Below are 24,384 nucleotides of genomic sequence, written 5' to 3' on the forward strand. Positions count from 1 at the left end.
TCCGGAGAAATATTCTCCGGTGAGGTAAACTAGATAAAGCAATTCCAGGTCTTTTCTATCTCAATTGTTTAGTACTATGTATCATTGGAAATCTTAGCAATTACCCTTGCAATGATACCTTTAATAATACGTGTCCTGATCCTACATTCAAAGTTCGAACTTGATAAAATAATAACTTAACTTAATACTATTTGGGTGCGTCACAAAACAAAATTAACGAAATTCCTCTGACAGCGCAGTAGTGTCTGATGTTGGCAGGTAATGTGGACAAGGAAGTGTAACAATAAGTCTTCTCTCGGGAGAACTAACTACATGTCTTGTACGTACCTGGACATCAAACCCAAGCAGGCCTACTGATTATTATGACTGCTCCCTTCAGGTATTCAGCTATTGGATAATATCTTAACCTATTCTATCTCATGGTGGTGGTACGAAACAGCAACTCAAAACAAACAAGAGTTCAAAAACCTCAAATCTCCATGAAATATATATTATGCAAATTAGGCCCAAATATGCATAATGTATATTCAACTATGTTCACTATCACATAACTTCCAAATGCCACAAGTATGACATTCTAGTTATCTACCATTATGGAATTACAGTATTTTCTCATTAATTATGCAAATTAGGTCTTCATCTCCATTTTTCATGGAGATAATGATGATCCCCAGTTCTTCTTAGGTCAGTCTGAGGTTCTCATTACGTCTTTGTAAGGAAATGCACGTTGTCAAGTCACAGAATAAAAACAACACTTAAAGACTTTTCTTTTCTAAATTCCAGACAACTCATTCAGAAAGAGACAAGTGGCACGTAGATATGGGGTTCCCCAACATCTCGCTTGAAGCCGTCACAAACCTGACCTCCATCACAAGTGGCGTTCTCACCAAAGTCACCAACGTCACGGAACAACTTCTCGGGGGCCTTCTACACCACTTTGTGACACGTCATGTAAACGTCACCTATGACCTTGCCAAGAATGTAACTAACATCACAGCAGAAGGCGTCGGCAGCCTTCTAAACGTCACAGAAAATATAGGCATCTATATATGCGACTTCATCTTCAGTAACACCACTACAACCGGGGATGCGGTGAGCTATGATCCAGCCGACTGTGGTTTGTACGGCCTCTACCCACCGATCAAGTATCTACTAATCCTCATCCTCATCGCCAGCACACTCTGGGCACTCTTTGGCAACGGCTGTCTAATAGGTGTCATTTTGACTGACGACGACATGCAGGTAGGTGTTTTCTAACCTTTTATGTGATGACATAAAGCTGCTTTTGATTGAGTCGTTTCTGTCAGCCGTTCTACTTAGCTGCCATGTAGAATTTCGTAGCCTTTTTACTTTGGCTACCATAGGCAGTTTCGCCGCCTTGGGGGCGAAGTAATTTAACCCATTAACCCACACCCCGAGCGGGCTAAGCTGTCTAGGCGGCCGGGCATCACTCCCGGCGCCGTAGAGATATCGGGGAGCCCCCGATGGTATGGTTTCCAGGCTAGGTGTAGTACGGTTCAGTCAAAAGGCCAATTCCTTACAATCTGGTTTTGAAAGACAGCGCTGTTGACGCACAATCAAAAGCCTTATAAAACAATAATGATGGCGATTTCATCTTTAAATGTAATTGGGTTACTTGAAAGGTAATGGCAAATGGAAAACTCATATCTGCATATACGAACTTCTATATCCATTTGTATATGATGAACATATGACATAATATGATTATCATGATAAATTTATTGCAAAATCATGCCCGAAGGCTACTTATAAACAAAGCAAAGCAAAACACTAGTATATATACAGCGTGTGTATACTTCATAGGGAAGGAAAATGAATTGTATAACTGAATTAAGAGCGAAATGATAGCTATTCTAAACCTATGTCTACTTACGCTATTTGAGGGGGTTGACTTATTTTCTCCATGCAGTGGAATATGAATACGACTTTCAAAAGCAGTTTTTTTTTATCGGTAAGGTTTTGAAAGCTTTGGTAAATTTGGGAGATTTCTAAGAATGATTCACTTCTTTTAGAATAGTATTGTGGACATTGGTAAATACAATGTATTTTATCTTCCATCCACTTCTTTCCCTGTACAGTATTTACATGACATGATATTCTCTCGTCAACTGGCAGTTTTTTTTGTACTTTCCCTTTTCTACTTTTTAAATGATGAATTCAAGCTAAAATCAAACATAGACCTTTTGATTTACCAGCAATAAACCTCTTCCAGGAACCGGGTAATATTTTCCTGTGTGCCCTGGCTCTCTGCGACATTGCCCAGTGTCTGATGTACTCGCCTAGCACCATCCAAAGTCTGCTGAGCGGCGAACCTCCCGGCTGGCTTGGGTGTAGGATCCAAGCTTTCCTGGTCCAGTTCCTGTCCTGTCTGACCATCTACCTGCAGGCGGGCCTCTTGTTCTGCCGCTGGGTACACATCGCGTTTCCCTACCACTTCGCTTCGCACCTGGCAAGCCCCCGACTCGCCCTCGGCATGGCCGCCTGCTTCATCGTCGCTCTGGTGCCGCCTCTGGTCGGGCTCGTACGGGTCGGGCGTGTATCAACCTGGGCACTAGACGTGGCTTCCGCCGACATCGCGAAGCCTGTGAGCCTGCTGTTACCGTGTACCCCTGGCGGCACAGAGAGCACCGTCACCATGTTCCTGTGCGGCCTCGGAGTGACCATCATGTGCTGCATTGCCGGCTGCATCTGCAAGGTGGCATGGGACAGCCAGAAGAATCACGACAGGAACCAGGCCTGGCTCGCCCAAGCAGACCAACTGTGGAGGAAAATGGAAGCTGTCAAGACGTTCGGAATCGTTGTGGGGGTCCAGTGGGTCTCTTGGGTTCCGTTGATAATTCTGGGGACCCTGGTCAAGTTTGGAGGCATCACAGCTCACACAACGGCCATCTGGGGGGACTTCACCTACAGCATCATGCAAACCTCGACCTTTTCAGATTCAATCGTCTACGCCTATCGCAACGACGTCTACCGCAAGGCCATGAAAAAGGCATACCGCAAGATGCGAAACCTCATAAATGATTTCTAAGTCGTGGGTATCGCACCCTCCCGAACAGGCCCGCTATCGCTCGGTAACGTTACCTCCTATAGCGGCCCTGCCCTTCCAAGCCTGTAAAATCGCTTCTGGCGACGACACCACCAAAACAGCTTTCAGCCAATCAGAGGGTTAGCTTAAGCTCACCTAGAGCAAAAGCGCAAAGTGCGCTGGGATGCCATGGAAGGTAACGTTACCGAGTGATAGCGGGCCTGTTCGGGAGGGTGGGGAATCGTTTTCTGCACGCAGCGTTTGTCTAGAGATGTACAGTCAAACTTGGCTAGCCAACCAACTACCTCCAGTCATAAGTCACATAAAATCATTCCCGTCTGATTTTGAATAATCAAGACCCTCCGCTAAAGCGTCACAATTCATGCGAGCGTCGGTCGAATTTGCAGATCGCCCGAAGCTCGCCGAATTTCAAAATCGCCCGAGCGTCGACCGTATTTTCCAATGAAAATCTCGGGTACGTCCAAAAAATTAAGAATCCCCATGAGATGGTACCATCTTTTGGACACGGACGAAGTCAGAATCGACTAACCGGGTAAAATGCCAATATTTGGATCAACTTTGATTTCTAAAAATCGCCGAAGCCCGCGTAATCGACAGGACGTCGGCCGTACTTCGGCCGAAAACGCACATTTGAAGCTCGCCAACACATCGGCCGAGCTGAATTTCTTATTTGTGACGGGGGCTTTAGCAACCGTCTTACCCAACCAGCAACCACCTTTTTTTTAGTCCCCACGGGGCTTTCACATTAACTGTAATGGTGTATTGCAACGAAATCACATACTGAGTTGAGGTTTTGACAATATGTAAATGGTAAAGCCATATCTAAAAATAGCTAACACGCTAGAGTCCATTCCAAGTCACCTCAAGGGTTTTTATGATAATATTTGTAATAATTTTCAAGAATTTCTAATAAAAGAATATCTGACTGACGATAGTTCTAAATTTTTCTAAAAGATTGAATATAAGAATATGAATTTATTTGAATTCAATCAAATAATGTAGAAATATTTGGAAAGTAACTGCACAAAAATCGCTTTATTTAGAATAATTTCTAAACATCTTTGTGATTATTTCACTTTTAGAAATATTTGCAAAACATGGTAGAAAATGGTTAACTATGGTAGAATGGTGATTGCCCCCATAAACGTAGGTGCTAATCCGGCTCTTCTGTCTGCTATTGTACATCTTTAGATTTCACTGCAGGACACTGTTGGTCCTTTGTGGGAAGCATTGTTCCCTAAACTTCGCAAGGATGTGTGAATTGCTTTTTTCCCAGCTCCCTGACCTATTTATAAAGATGTTACAAATAATGGTAAAAAATGGTAGAAAATGGTGAACAATGGTAGAATGCTGTTACCATTATTGAGAAACTATTGTATATATCATATTCTTCATCATGAAAGTTTTAGAAAACTTTAGAAATTTTTCTCAAGTTGAAATCACATCCAAAACATTTCAAAAGTATCAAATCTCTTACACAAATAAGTACAATAAATTGAAAATATTTCTAAATTATGACAATAACAACCCTTGCGGTGACACGGAATGGACTATGAAAGCGTATCTATAGGTTAAATGACAAATAGATTCAAACCTAATTCTTTAGAATATCCCAATGGTAGATAAAAAACGATTTAACATTAACTACAGACAGCCAATTAACCACACTATAAGCTACACACTATCATTCAACAAATGTACAGAAAAATGCATGGTAATTTACTAATATTCTTTAGAGGGACATTCGGCATTTAAACTGAGTAAAACTTTCACAGCGACCCCAAGTACTTCAAAACAGAGCAGCCAGAATCATCCTGTCACGTGACAACAGAGCCAACGTAAAGCAACTACACCAGGCACTTGGCTGGAAATTCCTCCAGGAAAGAAGAACTCAACACCTATGCATCATGGTCTACAAATGTCTCCATGGCCTTACCCCAAGTTACCTCCTGGACACTTTCAACTACAACAGACAGATCCACAGTTATGGTACTAGGCAGGCTAATTCACTACACACACCTAAGTACACTACTAGATCTGGACAGCGCACATTTGCATACAGGGCTGCTACTACCTACAACAAGCTAAATCCATGTATCAAACAAGCCTCATCAATCGCTAAATTTAAACAGGCTCTGGTAAACATACAAATCTCTTAACTTTTGACATCTGACCTCTGACCCTCCGTTGTATGACCTTTGCGATTTTATTTGAGTTGTTTGATTTATTACTCCTATGTTTGATCATTACTGTTTATGTTACATGATTGTGTAATTGATCACTAATGAAGTTTATGTTAATCTATTTATTTTGTATCCTGATTTGTTATGATTTGTCATGTTACGTAGGGCTCCCTTGGAAATCAGTTACCTTGTTAACTGAAGGGACTACCCTAAAGATTGATAAATAAATAAATAAAAAACAGTTTATGCTCTATGGTTGGTACCCAGCCCCCCCGACCCCCGCAACCCCACCCCCGGTTGATATGGCAGCGAGATTTGAGAAGAGTTTCTGCCAACCTTGGATTCAAACTAAAATGGATGAAGATTACTCATCAATACATAAGGCAAAATCAGTGAAGCACATCATTATTGTGCGAAGTACAATTCTAACCAGCGGGAACTTTAATAACAGAAAACATGGAAGCACTTCTTTGACTGTTTTCGGAACAGACAATCTACAGTTAAATGTGAGGTGTTGAAGAGCACATCTTTCCATTATTGAGCCTGCGTATACCCAACTTACTCGTTCATTTTCACGGACTTTTGGGACAGGTGTTACGTCAATATTACGTTATGTCATACCCACCCGCGAAAACACGCAATTCAATGAAAAATACGATGAGAAACGACTGAATCAGTATTCGAATTTTCGACAGCGACGCAACCGGTGCACACGAAATGCATTCTAAATATATCCCCCTGGTGTTTCCTATCTTTCTTGGACGTTCTGTAATGGGATTGACATTAATCGTGTCGTATCTATCATATTGGCGCTGGCGTGGTGAACTTATTTGACGCCATCAAACGTTTTGTACGCCTTGGTAGGCTATGGCATACTTAATGCCAAATAACAGTTACTCACGCAACTGGAATTGATTTTGGAAACGGTCAGACGTTCCATGAAGCCGTCTAATCTTCATCGACGTATCTAGCTCCATACTGTTTTAATACCGTTATGCAGTGAGACACACACGCTCAAACGGATTAACCAAGACACGAAAATGTAGAAGAGTTTAAAATAAATTGCGTGAAAAGGAGAAATGTAAAATACATGATTATTCTTCGAAAAAAATGGGCAAAAATATCTTTAGGATGGCTTTGAAAACAACAGTTCATTCGGAGAAGCTTGCCTTTCTCTGGGAGTCCGGGGCAAACGATCAGCGATGGTTCTAATCAGTGAATTTGTTTTGAAGTTAAGAAAAATTTCCAGTGTGAGCAAGTTTATGAGTTCTAATTTTGGAACTACGATGGGGCTGCTATCAAGCACCAACAACATAGATTTGTCCCATTGTTTAGACATTGCGTAACGTAAGGTGATACAAAATTATGTGTAAGTATATGGGTATAGGAAGTAATGGTAAAGTATTTATTAAACAAGAAATTGTGCAGTATGTACAAGAGCACATTCTATTGATAGAGATATTCACCTGTTGCTACCTATCATTTCAATACCTATGGTGTTATCTAACAAAAGACATACGCACACGAAATAGACAAAACGCGAAAATATAGAATAGCTTTAAAAGTAATATATGTAGGTCAATAGGAGACATGTAGAGTACATATCTATTTTTATTAACAGAAGGGGCCAAAAATAGTTTTGGAAATCACTCTAATAAACGGGTTAACAAACACCGGTTCATTCGGCGTGTCTTTCACTGGAAGCCTGGGGTACACGCGCCGCAATATTTTTAATCATTGAATTTGTTTTAAAATTTATTAGATCTAAGAAAAATCACCAAATTGAGCAAGTTGAGAAGTCCTACTTTTGGAACGAGTAACGATGGAGCTGCTATCAAGCGCCGCCAAAATAGATTTAAAAGTTGCGTAATGTTAAGTGATACAAAATCATGTATAAGTTTATGAGAATTGGAAGCCATAGAAATGTATTCATTTAACAAAGTGCAATATGTACAACAGTACACTCTATATAACGTCTTAATATTATTTTGATTTTGGTGGCATTATCAAATGAAACACATACGCACAAAAATAGTCAAAGGAGTAAAGGGAATATTTTAAAAGTAAATTGTGTCAGAGAAAAGGAGCCATATAGAATACATATCATTTTTACGAAAAGGGCAAAAAAATATTTTCAAAACGACTTCAAATGTTTTATTTTTGAATATTTATGAATTGAGTCTATATACCAAATCATACATAAGTATATGACGTTATGGATCATGGAAATGTAGTTAACAAAGAAGACATTTGGCACTAATTGAAGGAAATTTTTCTAAATATCGTGGTGATCTTCAATTTCTATTTAGTATTTTAAAATATATATTTAGTAGATGCTTTAATGTATAAATATGTGATCGATGTATTTGATGATGTCAAAAGCAGATAGTAATACATGTATCAAAATGGAAACAATTTTGTTCGGCTATCATTAGCATAGTACGCATTTTCATGTATGGGAAACAGCTGAGATTTTCTTTACGCCGTTATTTCTTAACGTTAGAAGAGTTTTAAAAAAACAGGTCACATTCAAATTTGCCTTTCTCGGATTAAAGTTCTGTTAATGTTGACATGACATGCGGTGGTTTTATTTTCGCGGTGTCCACCTCGAATATGTATGACAACGCGAACATGTGTTTCCAATGTATTACTACGTGTACTAGTATACGTTTATATAGTTGTTTTATCCGCGAACACCTTTCTCATTTTACCGCAAACTTAAGGCCCCGCAAAAAAGAATGAATTTACAATAGCGCTTTTGGGAATAACCACGGATAGTGGTGGTTTTGTCACAGTATTAATCATCGACCAAACGGATAAGGTGCATGAGGTATCAAAATGTTGTATTCAAGGTTGGCAAAACAATCCTATGTATAACGTTGACACACCATGTACCAGTTTACATTATAACGATTGAAAGTTCCATTTGTGGGTGGAACAAACTGCTTAAGTCATGGTAGAAAATATGAATGCTTCTGTGAAAGTGATTTGTGATCTATTGCACGCACGAAATGTGGTACTTTTACATTGAATATGCGTTAAAAGCTCGATTGACTCGGTCTATACGCGCACAATGATCACTGTTGTAAAGAGTATTAGTTTTGCTATATAGTTGTTCACATAGTTTAACTACATAGTTGTTTAACTCTTGATATAAAATATGAATACTTCTGTGAAAGTGGTTTGTGATCTTTTGCACGCACGAAAAGTGGTACTTTTACATTAAATCTGCGTTAAATGCTAGCTCGATTGACTCGGTCTGTACGCGCAAAATGATCACTCTTGTCAAGAGTAATAGTCTTACTACATAGTTGTCTACATAGGTTTTACTACATAGTTGTTGAAATCTTGATATAAAATGTGAATGCTTCTGTGAGAGTGGTTTATGGCCTACTGCACGCACGACAAGTAGTACACTTACGTATTAAAATGTTCGATTGATTTATAGTTTTACTTGTCGTATCTGGTATTCTATCCAAGAACCTAGGATCTTTTGAAGAACGCCTTTCTTCACTTGTGTGTGATGTTTACGGTCATGATAATCTAGTTCAGCTATATAATGTAGAACAAAATTACTGCGTCAGATACAAGAAAGGGATATTACTTCCTATGCCAATGTAGTTGGGAATAGAGAATTGAACCCTTACAGCGTGCCGCAGGTCCAGTGACAGGGGGGCTTTAGGTCTACGTGGACTCCAGCCCTACATGTATTTCTGTATCTACAACTACCTCTATGTTTTGATAATGTGTAAACCTGAAATTCCACAGCAAGTTAAGGACTGTAACAATAATGACTTACCAGCACGACGAAACTCATGGAACTGCCTCTAAATGTTGTCATATCATTAGCTCAATAAAGATGACGTCAGGAACATCTGTGTGTCTTGAGTCGTTCTTTCCCACTACATGGAGGCAGCCTTGAGGTCAACACAATTTAGGATGTCTTTTTTTTGTTTAAATCCAAGTCAAGTCTTCAACAATTAACTTCAGTACAACTTTCATATATGTGATGACAGTTTGAAGTGATGTTCTACATGCTCACTAACAAAGTTTTCAATTTTTCAAATGATAAGTAAAGTAAAGATCAACGTGTGAAAGGAGGAACAACTGACATTGCAACCTACGACCGATATGAACACTTAATAAGTATAAGACCTAAACAAGTATATAATGTAGTTAAAACAAAAATCTTACTATTTCAATACAAACATAGTACCTTTACAATTCTGTAAAAAAAAGTTTCTAACATGTAGATATAACACAATAACTGTTATCCTTTTAATTAACCTGGCGAAAACAATTTCAAGAAAAATCACAATTGTGCTATCTTTTCAGGATCACCTCTATTATTTACTAGTATATATTGTATAATTCCTATGACCAGAACCATTCCTATGTTTTGCAATATTACAAGGTGTTTCACTATAGCAGAAAGGCAGTTCATAATTCTAACAAAGAACTGTGGATCTTAGAGCCTGCTTTGTGGTCTCCTGTCTACATGTTTCCTGAAGAAATCCAGGATATTGTGCCACGAGTCCTCCTGGGCTGCGGCGTGACTTTTAGGCTCACCTCCCGTGAGCATGCACATCTCTATTAAGAAAGAAAATACAAATATCAATAGTTAAAATCCAGGAATCATTGTAACAAATAATAGACTCTCATCCGAGCTCGGGCGCCATTGTGAAATCCGCTCTCACGATCGAGGACACAATTGGTGGAGGCCACATACAGGACAGTAATTAAGCTTGCTATCATAATACATGGTATTCATGTAAGAAAGAGGCTGTCAAAAGTCACCTACCTGAGTTTTAGTCCATGAAAAACATGCATTGGCAGTCCGACCTCTAAAGTGTCAATCTAGAGCATGAATTTCAACTTTCTAATCGGCACAACCCGTACGAATCCAGCCATGTTTTCCAAAATTGACCTTTGACCCCCTTTGGGAAGTGGTCTTCTTAAAACAAAAATAAGGGCATTTGCTGGGAATTACATGACTTGATGACAATGAGCCATATGTAACACTAGAAAGGCGTCATTTTCTCCGAAGCAAGTACAGCATATTTCACTTATCCCCATGCAATACTGGACGTTTTGCAATGATCTAAGCTAAATTTATGTGTATGAGTCGTTCATTGCCCGCGTGTTCCTGCAACATGATCTCAGGTAACCCAAATGGAACACGTGTTCCTTGGCCAACGGCAAATGGAACGTGCCGAACCTAAGATAGAACATAGAACGGGGATAAGAATTTTGGTCCGGTTTTGGTCTGAAAATAGGTCTCCAAATCCCCGAAATGAGTCATTTTGAAGTGGCGCACACCTGATTGAAGTCCTAGGTCACATGTCCTGTGGGCACATGTTCAAGGCACACTTATACCGAATTTCAGGTCATATACTTGAACTACAAGGGAACAGGACCAAAAAATATACATTTTTGTCTAAAAGTAGCCAAAAAAACTCTATAAAATAATTTCAAATGCCTCTATCAAAATAGTGAAAAAAAGGCCTGAAGGTATTGGCCCACTCTACCTTCAGGTTATTTGGCTGAAAATGACAGAGTTGAATCGATTTGAAGATTTGGCAGAAGAAGAAGAATAAGAAACGCGACAAAAAAAATATATATATATTTCACTCGAAATATAAAAAAGGACTATTGACACCCACGGTAGACGGTATGGTAGAGCAAGCCACAGAGAGGCGTGTACGGTGGTTCTATCAGATGTCCTGCTCCTGGGTACTGCAGCAGCGTGTAGTTAGTCTTCCCGTGAGCCTTCATTCTACCAATGGCCTGTGAAGTGAAGCATCGTATAATCAGCTACCTGAGTACCTAAGCTTCTTTAGAGCAGAGCGTCGTCTGAGTCTCACACTTATACAACCCGACATAGTTCGAATCATTCATCTACCGAAAGTTAAACTGGAATCTAGGAAACGTACATTTGCGTACATGGGGAAGAGAACTGGAATACACTGCCAGTATCAATTTCATCCATGCAAACATTCAAAACACTGTGCAAAATAATTGTGTGACCCCTAACCTCAAATTCGTACGACCTGGCACGAAATGGACTATGAGCATGGATACGATCTTGTAATTTGACGCAAAATATGTTCTGTTATGTAAATATCAGTGTATTGTTTTTATATGTGTACCTAGGGCCTCCCTGAAAATCAGTGCCAAGCCACTGAGGGAGCTACCCTAGTAAAAGAATACAGAAATAAATGATTAGATAAATCTTAATTTATGATATGTAATTTCATATTACATACAGTTAGGGCTGCATGAAGCTGCAAGTGTACTGTATACCTCAAATTACGATTACTGGAACAGTGTTTAACTCTAAATTGTGACATAAATGTACAAAGAGATACACTAAAAATGCTCATGATTTGATTAAAAATGCCTTTAAGGGTCGTTGAAGGGAAAAGCAACAATATAGGTCTACATTGTGATCATGATAGTAATGACCCTTGACCTAGATAACTTACATCTCCTGATCATTGGTTAGCTTCCTATTGCACTACATGTCTGATACATATTGCTCCTGATTTGCCAGTAAGCTAATCACAAGATTCAGCCAGTGCTCACCTGATTTGCATAGAAAACTGCTTTCACATTGAGATCATCATCTCCTGCTACAAACATGATGGGACACTGAGCATTCTCCACCTGAACACATTTAAAGAGGGGCAGGTACATTTTTCAAGAATTCTGTACATTTTACCAACTGTTCTGTGTTCTACGGTGGCCCACAGGAACACCGCAAGTTTTTTTTTTATATCTGGGTTTATTTTTCTTTTAAAAATAAATCCAGATATAAAAAAAATGCAGTGTTCCTGTGGGCCACCGTAGTGTTCAGACAACGAGGAAGTAATTGGCCTCCTTGCAACAAATCTCTATATTCAAATTTTGCTCAATTGAAATAAAAGTAGGTCTGATAACTGTCAGAAAGTGAACTTTTTTCAATTCTTAAAATTTCTGTAATTCCAAGATGATCTTTGAAATCCCACAAGCATTTTTTGCAAAATTGTATCGCTATCAAAACGTGTCTTATTTCAGAGGTTCTCATTTTTGATAAAAGGCTGCTTTCCTGTTTGTAATAAAAAAAATCAATGAGGGTTGAATAAATGGTAGTGTGGTAACCACCATTAACATCTAGATGGTTACACAAACGTCATGTACTAATAAGATATTCGCCACTTTACAAAATAGTATGAGAGGTCTCTCTAAGTGTAGCACCCCAAAAGTATGAAAATTTAGATATGCATGAGTGTTTTCTACTGGGGGAAGTTGCATTGGGAGATGCATTTGATGCATTTTTTTTAATGCATTTTTTAGGATGGCGGAAATATCTGTCCTGGAGGAGAGATGTTGCAAGTAATAGAGTTAGATATTCTTACCTGAACACACGCCTTTATACCCGGCTCTTTGGTGGTATCCACGCCGTTTCTTATATCTAAATATCCCTCTTTGGTCTCCACAACTTTTTCAAGTAAAAATCTGTGGAATAAGAAGAAAGGGTAGAATTTCAAGAAATGATAATACACGGAAGTTCTGCTGCAGTACAATAGAAAGCCACTACGGGGCATAATCAAACTTGTCCTTACAGACATCTGTTCAAACACACCAAATATAATAAAGATCCATATACAACTTCCTGAGTTATGCTGTTCGCACACACACACACACACACACACACACACACACACACACACACACACACACACACGCGCACACACCCACACACACACACACGCATGCACACACACGCACACACACACAAACACAGATAAGAGTGTTTAACAACTTACGGTGCACAAGGAAAGACTGTGTCCTTATAAGGCAGTGGAGCGCCAGTCACGGCAGAATAAGACCCGATGGTTACTACAGCAGCAACCTGCATTGTAAAAATGAACTCCTTTTTAATCAACATTAAATTCTAAGTTTAAGAATAAAACTTATCGTCAGGTACTTCATAACATCCCCTGCTTTGCCCCTTCAAATGTATGTAAGACATGTCAAACCCACAGTCAATTTTTTTTTATGAATGAATGAATGAATAAGTAATGAATAGTTGAAGACAATGTAGCAATAAAGCAAGCAATACGGTAGTGACTTTTGATGTCAGGACCTTATAACTGGTACACCTTTGAGCTATGGATATGTCACTTAACAGGACACCACAGAAGACATGTATGCAACAACTTATTTCAGCTTATAATTAGTGTCTGTACACGAGTCAATACCTTGTCCATGTGTGCTGCCATACTCAAGGCTATCTCTCCTCCCTTTGAGGTGGCCACAATGCCCACACCATGGTTCTGGACATTTCGATGACTAAGTAGCCATTCCGTTGCTTCCTGTAATGTTGTTTGGTCCAAATATTCATAGTTAAAATAAGATATAGGAAGGGGATGTAAACGACAAACATTTAATCTATATAATCATTTGGCCAGGCTGTGACGACCGATCACAAGCTTCCATTTGTATTGGCCATATTACACAACCATGCTGTAGTCAACAATATTGTTTTATCATCATCATCATCATCATCATCATCATCATCATCATCATCATCATCATCATCATCATCATCATCATCATCATCATCATCATCATCATCTCATCATCATCATCATCATCATCAACATCGTCACCATCGTCATCATCGTCATCATCGTCATCATCATCGTCATCATCATCATCATCATCATCAACATCATCATCATCATCATCATCATCTTCTTTCATTTCATTTAATTGTTTTTAATTGTTGTATCATCCTGGGTTACAATGATGTTATTTTATTTAATCTATGGATGTATCATTGCAAAATGAAACGGCTCAATAAAACCTATCAATGATAGTGTACCTCAAAATAGTCTAGGTCAATGCTGAATAAATCACTTGTAAGGTCGTCATAGGCGAAGACCGCCAGGGCCAGTGCTGCGAAACCTCGTGATGCCAGCAGCGCCGCGCGGTACTCCGCCAAACCTCCGGCAGATCCATACATGTCGATGACTCCGGCAAACAAACCGTCACCTGTAGTTAGGCACAGAAATTACAACACATGAAACACTTGTACAAGGTAGGTCAATTTGAACACAATACAGAACACAGGTTTTGTGTCATTGAAAGGTTTTGATCAGCGTAGCTTGGCAACCTATTCTCTATCACAGTTAATCGTAACTCTAATTCAACATCAATCGGATTTATCTCAATGGACTTGAATAGCAAATTTAAGTACATAATGACATGTGACAACCCCTGCATGGTATACATTGGAAAATATATCAAAGAATGCATAGACGTTAGAAATTCCTCCAATGATTGTAGAATCCCATTTCATCCCATACCACTACACCATGTTGTATAAGATAGATTGATTAGCCTAATAGAATGTCATCTAATAATATCAATGTAGCAGTGGATGCCATACTTTGTACCTTGTACAAGAAAGTTGTTGTGCAAGAAAGTTATTTTATCTCACCTGGAGGTAGAAACAGCGTTCCTCGGACACGCCCTTCTCTCACCGGTATCCTCTTCACTCCGTCCCCCAGGTACCATCTCTCTACGGTTGTAGTCGCGAGCCAGGGCAGATTCTCTTCTCTCATCATATCGACATGTCCTTCGTGCACACTAAAGTCTACCAGGAACGGCGTCGAGACGTCTTTCTTCCTGAGACGGAGTCCAGGTTTCTGACCAGGTGAGGGCTGCATGCTCCAGAACAGACCCATCTGTTCAACACCTGAATATCAGAAATAAAACACACTTACGATTTTAAAACAGGAATAATCAATGAGCCAAATATTAGGCTTGGCTGCAAAAAATATCCATCAGTGGTTCTGGATAACTGTAGAGACTCCCTGTTTACAAGAAGTTTGAGAGTGCCATGCCAAAACATTCAATCGAATATCGTGCGGTATGGTGACACGTAGGACACTTGGACCAAGATCAGAATATCTTGTAAGCATGGAAACGAATGTTTAATCTGTGCTTTGTAGTTTCAAATTATAGAAGTAGCATTTGCGCATAGCTTACAAAATCACTAAAGTACAACGACCCAGTACGTATACCTATACCTTTACCTATATAAAAAATCATAGAAATTCATTCATCCCTTCTTGACTTTAATATCCTGTTTCAAAGTCTGCAACTAAAACTCCCCTGCAGTTCCAAAAGTTGCTGTAGAGGGCTCAAACTTAGGTCACTTCTTACCGAGCACAAGAACTATCTACTACTTAAAAATCATGACATAGAAATTGTCAACAACACATTAGATATCAAAATCGGAAGTTCTAAAGCAGTGTCCTGGGAAGCCGACAAGGGCTTATAATGTAATCGTGTCTTTATTTAACACCTAACAACAGACCATCGGTGACTTTTTCAGTTATGCAGACACACACACACGCACACGCACACACACTCGCACACACACACGAAACTATAACCTTTTGATGAAGGTAAAAATACGGTGAAAACATGGTAGGTCTACAGCTAAACGAAAAGATTGAATGTTAAAAATGTACCTGTTTAAAGCACTCCCAGTGAAGGCTATGTGGCCACAATGACCCTCCCCATGTCATCGGCCCTGTACTACGTATACACAGTCATACGTATGACTAGAAGTGGAAGTCCCTTCCACCGGTTACATTATGTACAGATATATAAACATTGCAGAACATACCAGTATACAGCCCTCCCAGCGAAGCCTGTTTGGCCACGATAACCCTCCCCGCGTCATCAGCCCTGTAGTGTGCGTATGACTGGAAGCGGGCGGTCCCCTCCACCAGCCGTGCATGTAAGGTGACCGGTTGTCTGGGAGCCAGTCTCTCCACGGTGATGTCCACCTTGTCATCAACCAGGGCTTTGGCTGGAGTCACCAACAGCTGCACCTGGCTGCCCATTTTTCCTGGAGCAGCTTTGGTATGCATATGGGCACCACTCGTGAGAAAACTGGCACAGCTTTGTCAACAAGTGGGTGTGTGTGCTTAATAACACCTCCTGTATCATTTCAATCCAATTTGTTGCAATGTGTTGAACCGGGGTTAGTCCCAAAATTGACGTCATAAAAACAAGATGGCGGCATTTTGTTTGAAACGTCGAAATCTTACGCCTTATGAAAATGGTTGAAATTGGGCTTTTTGTGCACTTGGAAGAGCAGGCTACTGTGTGGAGTGAATTGTTATGACGTGGAATGTTCACTGGTGAAATCATGACACCTCAAATATACAATAGCTAAAATATTTTAACATTAAGATCAATACAGATTCTGATTGTTGGGATGTGCCCTTCTACTACTAGTTCTAGTGTTCGTGCCATGCATAACCAAGTTGGTCATAAACAAAAAAGTGTTTAAGAGCTCAAAATAACTGGTTAAGTAGCAAGTTCCCCAATGACCATAAGCCAATTAACATATCATTGCAGATTATTATCTACCAGCATGTTGGTGAACTAAAGAGAAGACTGTAGCATCTAGCACTGAATTCTATGTGTTTACATTATCTTCTCTCTGTTTTTCAATGGTAATGACCGCAGCACCTAGTAGCAATGTACAACAGGAACATTGCGTCCTCACCTGCAATATACAGCGGCCATCAATCTGTGGCAAGGTGTACGGGTCAAAGTCCGGCATGCAGGGCTTGTCATTCGTGCACACTACCATAACATTCGTGTACTTTGACCTTTAACCTCTCCTGGTTGACTACTCGTGATAACCGTTATCCCGTCGTTGCCTTTTTTTATTCAGATTTCTGACTGAGAGATTTACCAACCTTATTAAAATATTTACGGAGCTATTTAAACTTAGTCTACGACTACTACTACTACTACTACTACTACTATTACTACTACTACTACTACTACTACTACAGTACTACTACTACTACTACTACGATCAGCAAGAGTGATATTCACTTCCGGAGGTGAATGTTACTCTTGATGATCGTAGTAGTAGTAGTAGTAGTAGTAGTAGTAGTAGTAGTAGTAGTAGTAGTAGTAGTAGTAGTAGTAGTAGTGCTCATCGTCACTAATGAACGGCAAATATCTATTTCCAGTTTTAAATCATTTATTCTATTTTCTTAATCTAGGTGGCTATTTGGCCGTCTGTCTCATTTTAAGGTCCCGAGTAGATTAATGTGGTGTTGAACTAAGGAATTAAGTAAAAAGTACCTTAGCCAAGGACAACCACAAAGTCTTTGCCTAGCAACATAGTTACCGGAGAAAGGCCCAGGGTTAATCATCTACAGTACTTTATACGTTCGCCAAGGACTCAGTGCCCTACTTTCCTGTGACCTTTGTCACTATACATTTTACGTGAGGCAAAGCTCTCGCCATTTCAGGGATAGCGTCCATGCCTCTTTCTAAAAGAAAGAATAATGGTGCTTTTGGATGATACGCAACGATATGTGATGGCACTGGTAACTCGATGTCAAATTGCCGTAAATCATGACTTGTGCACGGTCTGAAATTAAGATGCCAGCTGATATGTAGCCTTTGATATACTACATTGTGCGCTGTCCTGTCTTTTATTTTGAAGATGTACATATTGTTTACAAATTTACAGTCCCTTTATTTTGTCCCCTTGTTTGCATTATTTCTAAAATCTTAAATTGTAACGGCAACTTGTGTCTCTACACACTCATTTACATGTATGTTATCACCTTGCATGACGTGAAAACGGAGGTATTGTTTTCGGCCAGTGTGTTTGTGTTGCTTTCTTTGCGTATTATTGACCCCCCTCCGGGCCCCCATCGCATCACGTTTTGGGTCTTCAGTGATGTCATCCATAAAATCAACATTGCTGGGCCTAGGTTACACAACTTTCTGCCCCACTATTCGGACCAGCAAACAACGTTGTTTAACTCTCTTATAGCAACCAGCTGGCATTTAGACAGGGGATATCTGGACCTGATATAAGAAAGAAATGGAGACAAAACTAGAGGAAAACGGAACGTCTCTACCAATGGAGTCAAAACTTGAACCTTTCGAGCTGACCGGAGGAAAGAAGTCAGAGACATCGAAGGTTCCTGTGGCGATTCTAGGGAGCGGGGACTACAGTCGGTCTCTGGCGGGCCGCCTCGTGCGGTCGGGCTTTTCCGTCGTCGTTGGAAGTCGCGATCCCGAGCGCAACCGACGACTCTTTCCTCAGGTAAACTATAAATAGTTGTATTGAAGTTCTTTTCTGAATTTATGGATACCTCTAATGCAGTCACAAGCACAAAAGCCTAGTTATATGACGTCCGTTACTGCTAGCATTATCTTTTATCATGATTGTTAAAAAAGAAATAGATATTTGTTGTAAGGGTAGCGGAACAGCATAGACGATTTTCTTTATTTCTTGACTTCTAAATTGGCAAAACCGTCCATGCTATGTGTGGTTGATTGTGCCGGTTTCCATGACATTTTGGGCGTTCCGTCCTTCATAATCTGGGGAAGGGTCACTCCCATTGTACACATGTCCATCGAGTGCGAAACAATCACCATTATAAATCACTTGCTGACATTGCGGCACAGCAACGCCGTGGACGCTCAGGTATTTTGACCAAAAAAAGAAGTCAAATCTTTTCCAGTCTGTCGGAACTTTTGCTTATAGAACTATCCTAGCCTCGTATGGGGAGGCTCTTCTGTTGTTAGCCGTTAGAAAAACAAGTTATGAAAACACCGTAGTACAATCAGAAAATAGTTCGAAATAAGCAGCAAAATGGTGATACCAAAACGACTCCCAAGGAGTCTGCAATTGAGGCTATCTTAACAAACTGATAAGATTGTTTTCGATATACTATTCAAAGGAAGATTCCTTCTTGGTTGAGAAGATTTATGTATTGAATCTATAGGGTACAAAAAGACGCCATACAGCCCTTGTCACACATACTCGGGCCCTCACACGATTTTGTCCCCGACTATTACTCACGTCAATGCCAAGGTCGGTTGGATTTTAGGCCACGCCTATCGTCTAATATACATCACAACTATGGCACCATTTCACAAACAGCACATGAATGCATATGGTTAACTCACGACTTACTCACAAACGCATCCCTGAATGCTTTCGGGCTCTTCTTGACTGATTTCCAAACCGTTTACCAACTCTCTTAAAAACGGAATGTGCCATTCTTTACAATTTAGGTATAAACCCAAAATGACCCCGTCAGGGGCAAAGTAGGGTAAAAGTCAAAATCTTGCGACATACTTCTATATGCTGAAGACATTACCGAGAGATCAAACTCGGATAAGTTGGCTTCACGGACGACTTCTAAGCATTTGTGTCTAAGGTTCTGTCCCTGTGCTATGATTGTATATTCCTGGAGTTAGAATTCAGGTCAATGTATGCAGGGACCCTAACCCTAAGTGACATTTGGTCTTTCAATCAAGTTCGACCCACTTTCTAGATTGCTTTTTATGTGACAGGGCGCAGATGTGACGACCCGGCGGGCAGCCCTGTCCGGAGCCGGGCTGGTGTTCGTGGCCATCCACCGGGAGAACTACCCCGACCTGCAGGCGGACCGGGACGCACTGGCCGGCAAGATCCTCATCGATGTCAGCAACAACACAAAGGTTCGTCGCCTTTCATGTACTAAGCCCTGAAACACCAGAACTTTTTTTGCGACTAAAATGACTGAACGGGGTCAAAAATGACCCCAAAATGTTTTGTTCAATAAAATTTCCCTTCTCACTTTTATCGTTGATTGTTTTCCGTACATTGCTTCATAAATGTAAGTGAAATGTTTGGCATATGTTTAGGTATGATTAATTCCCGTTCATTATCATAATGTATGCAATAAGATCAGAAGGACCACGTTTTGAACTATCCCTATTTAGACCGGGAGGGGATTTTTCAGGCCGACGCCAAATTTCATGTTGCAAAACTCCTGAACGGCTTACGCTAGAGCCACAAGACTTTTCATAGAATGTCCGTAACAAAAATTTCAAATCAAAAAATTAAGTTCATGTTTTTGACAGGCATATCTTGCAAAATCTGCTAATTTCAGTTCAAACAATGACGTTTCAAGGCTTTGTTGGTACACCACATTTATTTTTCTTACATTGCTATCATCTTATATAATCCAATGTAACTTTCATGATACAACATTAATATTTTATGCTGATTTGATGACGTCATCAGTCAAAATCCAAGATGGCGGATAGAATTACCTCAAATTACGTCATAATGACGTCGTATTACGTCATAATGACACAAAATTTCTTATAGTAATATCAATTCACATGTGCATCATCCTCTGAAAATTTAGTGGTCATACAATAAGTAGTTAAGGAGTTACAGAGGGCAGGTCTCAAAAAAAGGACATTATTTTTGCTTGGGTCAAAATGACCCCAGTCGGACTCAACACACTTTCCTCTATAATGTCAACAGTATTGCGCCAATCTCCCTAAAAATAAGGAGAGTTAAGAATATATGTCTACTGACAAAGTCACGGAAGGATTTTTTTCCCGATCAAACATGCTCAAATGGCCCCGTTCGGGTGTTTGAGGGTTATGGGATAGACAGATCCCATAGCCCCGGAAACCTCCGTCAAAACGTAGAAACGCAACATAAACCATTTGTTGAACTGCTGATTGCCATGTTATCATTGGTTGAACTACTAATTGTATGTGTGAAGGACACTAGTACAATCAGGATCGGTATATTCAAAACTTGTCCGGAAAGAGTTTCATGTCAAGGTATGCGTTGTACCTTGATTAAATAAAATCTTCGAAAATGATAGAAGTGCACAGACCACATTGAATATAATCTGTCGTATCGTCAGGTTTTGTGGTAACTAGATGATAAGTGAAACAAAGTGTATACGTAAGTGCTTGTAACAAAACCAATTGTTGTTGTCCTTCACATATAGTTGAGTCTATATCGATAACTTTATCAATAGAAAGGATAATCCGGAGAGACACTCTCAAATTGTTTATCCGGAACCTTTCATCAATGTACTACATCGTATCCATCGATACAACGGCCTACAAGCTGTTTCAGACCTAAATTGACAATCACATACCGAGACAAATGACAGTAAAACTGACTTTATCCCACGCAGCTAAAGGATGGCGAGTCTAACGCTGAGTACCTCGCTCGGCTCCTGCCGGCTTCGACTGTGGTCAAGGGCTTCAACGTCGTCTCCGCCTGGTCGCTGGATTCTGGTTTGTTCGGAGGCTCAAAAGAGGTAAGAAAACTGTTCTTAATTCAAATGGAGAAATGTACCTAATAGCGAGAGTGGAAGTCCTTATATTCTTATATATATATAAGAATATATATATATATATATCCCATTCATGTACTAAAGGGATAAACCGATCCCATAGCCCCCAAAACCTTCGTCAGAACGTAGAAGGTGGAAGTCCTTATATTCCTTTCATGTACTTAAGGGATAGACCAATCCCACAGCCCCGAAAACCTTCCTCAAAACGTAGAAATGCAACATAAACATTGGTTGAACTGCCACTTGCCATGCTATCATTGGTTGACCTATTAATTGTATGTGTGAAGGACAGTCATCAGGATCGGTCTATTCAAAACTTGTCCGAAAGAGGAAGGGGACGTCAACAGTCTCTTCCAAACTTGTTGTTTCCATAGATCCATGTCTCGTCTGTCGAGAGTAAGTTGTCAAATAAACTAAAAAATTCCTATTTAAGGAAACACAACAACTTTAAAAACGCTACTATAAACAAAGTTTTAAACAAACAAACAAACAAAAAAAACCTACAAACATCAAAGAAATATTCACCATTACAGGTCTTCATCAGTAGCGATGACGACGAGGCTCGGAGGACCGTCATGCAACTCGCGCAGGACATGCGGTTCGCCCCGGTGGATTATGGGAACCTGCGGGCAGCTCGCGAGATCGAGGCTATACCCCTCCGCCTCCTCCCATCCTGGCACCTGGCGCTTAAGATGGTCCTCGGCGTTCTTATCTTCTACGTCTTGTGGAACGTGTACCGTGGGGTGGTGTTTTACGCCATCAAGTCGGGCACCAATAGTGCCGCGCACATTCCAATACACCAAGTCAACCGGGCCCTAGGCGACACGGCCATCACCACGCTCTGCCTCATCTACACCCCGGGAGTTCTGGCCAGCTTCACTCAGCTCTACAACGGCACCAAGTACAAGCGCTTCCCCAACTGGCTAGACAAGTGGATGCGGGCACGCAAGCAGCTTGGGCTTCTCTGTTTGCTGATCGCTTCCATTCACGGCTGCCTCAGCGTCCTGGAGTGGAGCCCAGCTTACGGCTACGACCGCCTCTTCGAGAAGACCACCGTCAACGCCAACGGAGAGGTCGTGTTCGGGATGATGCGATGGAGCGGGGAGACTTTCCTCCTCTTCGGCACGCTCGCGCTCTTCCTGATGGCCGTGCTTGGTGTCACGTCCATCCCTTCCGTCACCAACACCATGAACTGGCGCGAGTTCAACTTCGTGCAGTCCAAACTCGGCTGGGTCATCTTCCTCTTCGCCATCACTCACTGCGCGGTCTACATGGCGGAGGCCTTCATCGAGTCGTACCTCTTCACGTCTTACACCTGCCCGGCCTTCTACATCGACCTGGGCCTGTGCGCGGTTCTGCTCCTGATGAAGATCGTGACGATGTTGCCGTGCGTCAGCTCTCGCGTGAACAGGATCAGGCGAGGTTGGGAGAGGAATGGACCCAAAGGCAAAACCGCTGCGACTAACGCTGCCTACGACCACGGGGAGCCAGATATGACTTCGTATCTGTAATATAATGGTACCCTGGCGACGTTACTGACAGTTGCTCATGAATAATTAATGAGCCATCCTTATTTGGCACAATTTGGCGGTTAATTTGTTCTGAACCTTAAGTAACGATGTGAGACGTAACCTGATCGATAGCTTCCCAGCGTCCTTTGCGTTTTTGCTCTAGATGAGGTTTAGCAAACCCTCTGATTGGCTGAAGCTGTTTTGGTGGCGACGTCGCCAGAACCGTGTCTACCGGGGCTAAAGAGCAGGGCCCCTACGCGAGCGAGCCAACGAATTGAGCGATAGGGGTCCTGCTTTCAGGAGGGTGTATAATGGAAGCAGTGAAAATTGCCGTGGTACCGTGTTCCAAGCAGTATTCATGACATGATATACAACGTTGTAATGGACGTTAGCTATGTGGTGATATTAGTATATAGAATATGTTGTTTATAGGCAAAGCTGCTGAGAAGAATGCTGTCTACGACCACAAGGATCCAGAGATGACATCTTACCTGTAGTGAACTTTCATTTTCTGTCATATTTGCGTGCTCGAAGGGCGTTCTTTATGAGACAATGTACGGCATTGAAGTAGAAATTATCCATCAAAGATATCAACCTTGGTGTACCTTGTAGTGTTCCTAATGGTGCCTAAAGACAATGGGTTCTTGTTCTGTGTGGTTCCTATTATCATCAGCAAATGTGTCTTTTTACACTCATTGTTACAATATAGGAAACTTTGTATTTTCTTAGGTGAACAGATAAATAAATTCACGAGTTGGAGAGAAACAAATGAATGAAACAATCTATTCAACTTTGATCTTTATTGTGTCGTCTTTTTTTAAAAAACATTAATCCTTGTGCCATTTCTATTCAGCCAACTTTCCACATGGAGGCATCCCACCACGGCGCACACATTAATTACCAGTACTTATCAAAATAATGTTCAAAAAACGACAAGCCAATGAGCCGCCAAAGTTCTGTAAAAGTGCAAGATTACCTTGTATATACAGGCTGAATTCTTCATCTCCTCAAACCCCTCACCCATAAAAAGAACCAAACGCTTGCTATGAAATGGATGGCATTGAGTTTATAATTCACCAATCATGACAGGAAAATAAAGTCCCCTGGAACGATAATCTACCAAACGATGATGGTCCAGTACATATTCTTTATTAGATTCCGGATTGTGTGACTTTTTTGTCATCTATTTTTAAGGAACAAGTTATCTGTCTTAACTTTATAGGACTAACATTACCATTGCAAGGAAAGACACTTTAAGATCTATTCCTCCTCATCATCCATCTATTCAAGTCATGTAGATAGTTTACTTGTTAGTCTCTTTCGTCCATTTGTTCCAAGTCATTATTTTGCCAGATTCCAACTTCTCCAATTGTCCCTATTGTACTGCATGATAGTCAGACTTGCAACAACACTTCTGT

General features: G+C 40.6%; 3 protein-coding genes across 3 annotated transcripts; 2 read left to right on the plus strand and 1 right to left on the minus strand.

The window, feature by feature from the left end:
• The first annotated feature begins 819 nt into the window (after positions 1-819).
• Positions 820-3,049, plus strand: LOC136435913 (adenosine receptor A3-like). Its single transcript, XM_066429624.1, has 2 exons — positions 820-1,242; positions 2,234-3,049. Exons 1-2 carry the CDS (start codon positions 820-822, stop codon positions 3,047-3,049), a joined length of 1,239 nt encoding a protein of 412 aa, XP_066285721.1.
• A 6,351-nt stretch (positions 3,050-9,400) lies between these two features.
• On the minus strand, positions 9,401-16,982 carry LOC136435586 (acyl-coenzyme A amino acid N-acyltransferase 1-like). The gene is made up of 10 exons (XM_066429207.1): positions 16,826-16,982; positions 15,935-16,168; positions 14,738-14,995; positions 14,120-14,289; positions 13,494-13,607; positions 13,059-13,144; positions 12,648-12,747; positions 11,836-11,916; positions 10,914-11,037; positions 9,401-9,840 (listed from the first exon to the last, which is right to left on the minus strand). Exons 2-10 carry the CDS (start codon positions 16,152-16,154, stop codon positions 9,719-9,721), a joined length of 1,275 nt encoding a protein of 424 aa, XP_066285304.1. The 5' UTR covers positions 16,155-16,168; positions 16,826-16,982; the 3' UTR covers positions 9,401-9,718.
• Positions 16,983-18,069: 1,087 nt separating this feature from the next.
• On the plus strand, positions 18,070-23,634 carry LOC136435915 (metalloreductase STEAP3-like). Its single transcript, XM_066429625.1, has 4 exons — positions 18,070-18,397; positions 19,657-19,803; positions 21,294-21,419; positions 21,989-23,634. The coding sequence occupies exons 1-4, from the start codon at positions 18,173-18,175 to the stop codon at positions 22,964-22,966; spliced, it is 1,476 nt and encodes a 491-aa protein (XP_066285722.1). The 5' UTR covers positions 18,070-18,172; the 3' UTR covers positions 22,967-23,634.
• The last annotated feature ends 750 nt before the right edge of the window (positions 23,635-24,384 follow it).

This window comes from Branchiostoma lanceolatum, chromosome 5 (assembly GCF_035083965.1).
Source record: "Branchiostoma lanceolatum isolate klBraLanc5 chromosome 5, klBraLanc5.hap2, whole genome shotgun sequence".
Classification (NCBI taxonomy): domain Eukaryota; kingdom Metazoa; phylum Chordata; class Leptocardii; order Amphioxiformes; family Branchiostomatidae; genus Branchiostoma; species Branchiostoma lanceolatum.

Bases quoted from the DNA above. Each gene is read 5' to 3' on its own strand.
- LOC136435913 (XM_066429624.1), top strand. From the start codon at position 820: ATGGGGTTCCCCAACATCTCGCTTGAAGCCGTCACAAACCTGACCTCC. The intron at 1,243-2,233 runs GTAGGTGTTTTC...AACCTCTTCCAG, and splicing joins TGACTGACGACGACATGCAG to GAACCGGGTAATATTTTCCT.
- LOC136435586 (XM_066429207.1), bottom strand. From the start codon at position 16,154: ATGGGCAGCCAGGTGCAGCTGTTGGTGACTCCAGCCAAAGCCCTGGTT. The intron at 13,608-14,119 runs GTACACTATCAT...ACAACATTACAG, and splicing joins TTGACCTAGACTATTTTGAG to GAAGCAACGGAATGGCTACT. The intron at 12,748-13,058 runs GTAAGTTGTTAA...CTTATTCCACAG, and splicing joins ACAGTCTTTCCTTGTGCACC to ATTTTTACTTGAAAAAGTTG.
- LOC136435915 (XM_066429625.1), top strand. From the start codon at position 18,173: ATGGAGACAAAACTAGAGGAAAACGGAACGTCTCTACCAATGGAGTCA. The intron at 19,804-21,293 runs GTTCGTCGCCTT...TATCCCACGCAG, and splicing joins ATGTCAGCAACAACACAAAG to CTAAAGGATGGCGAGTCTAA. The intron at 21,420-21,988 runs GTAAGAAAACTG...TCACCATTACAG, and splicing joins TGTTCGGAGGCTCAAAAGAG to GTCTTCATCAGTAGCGATGA.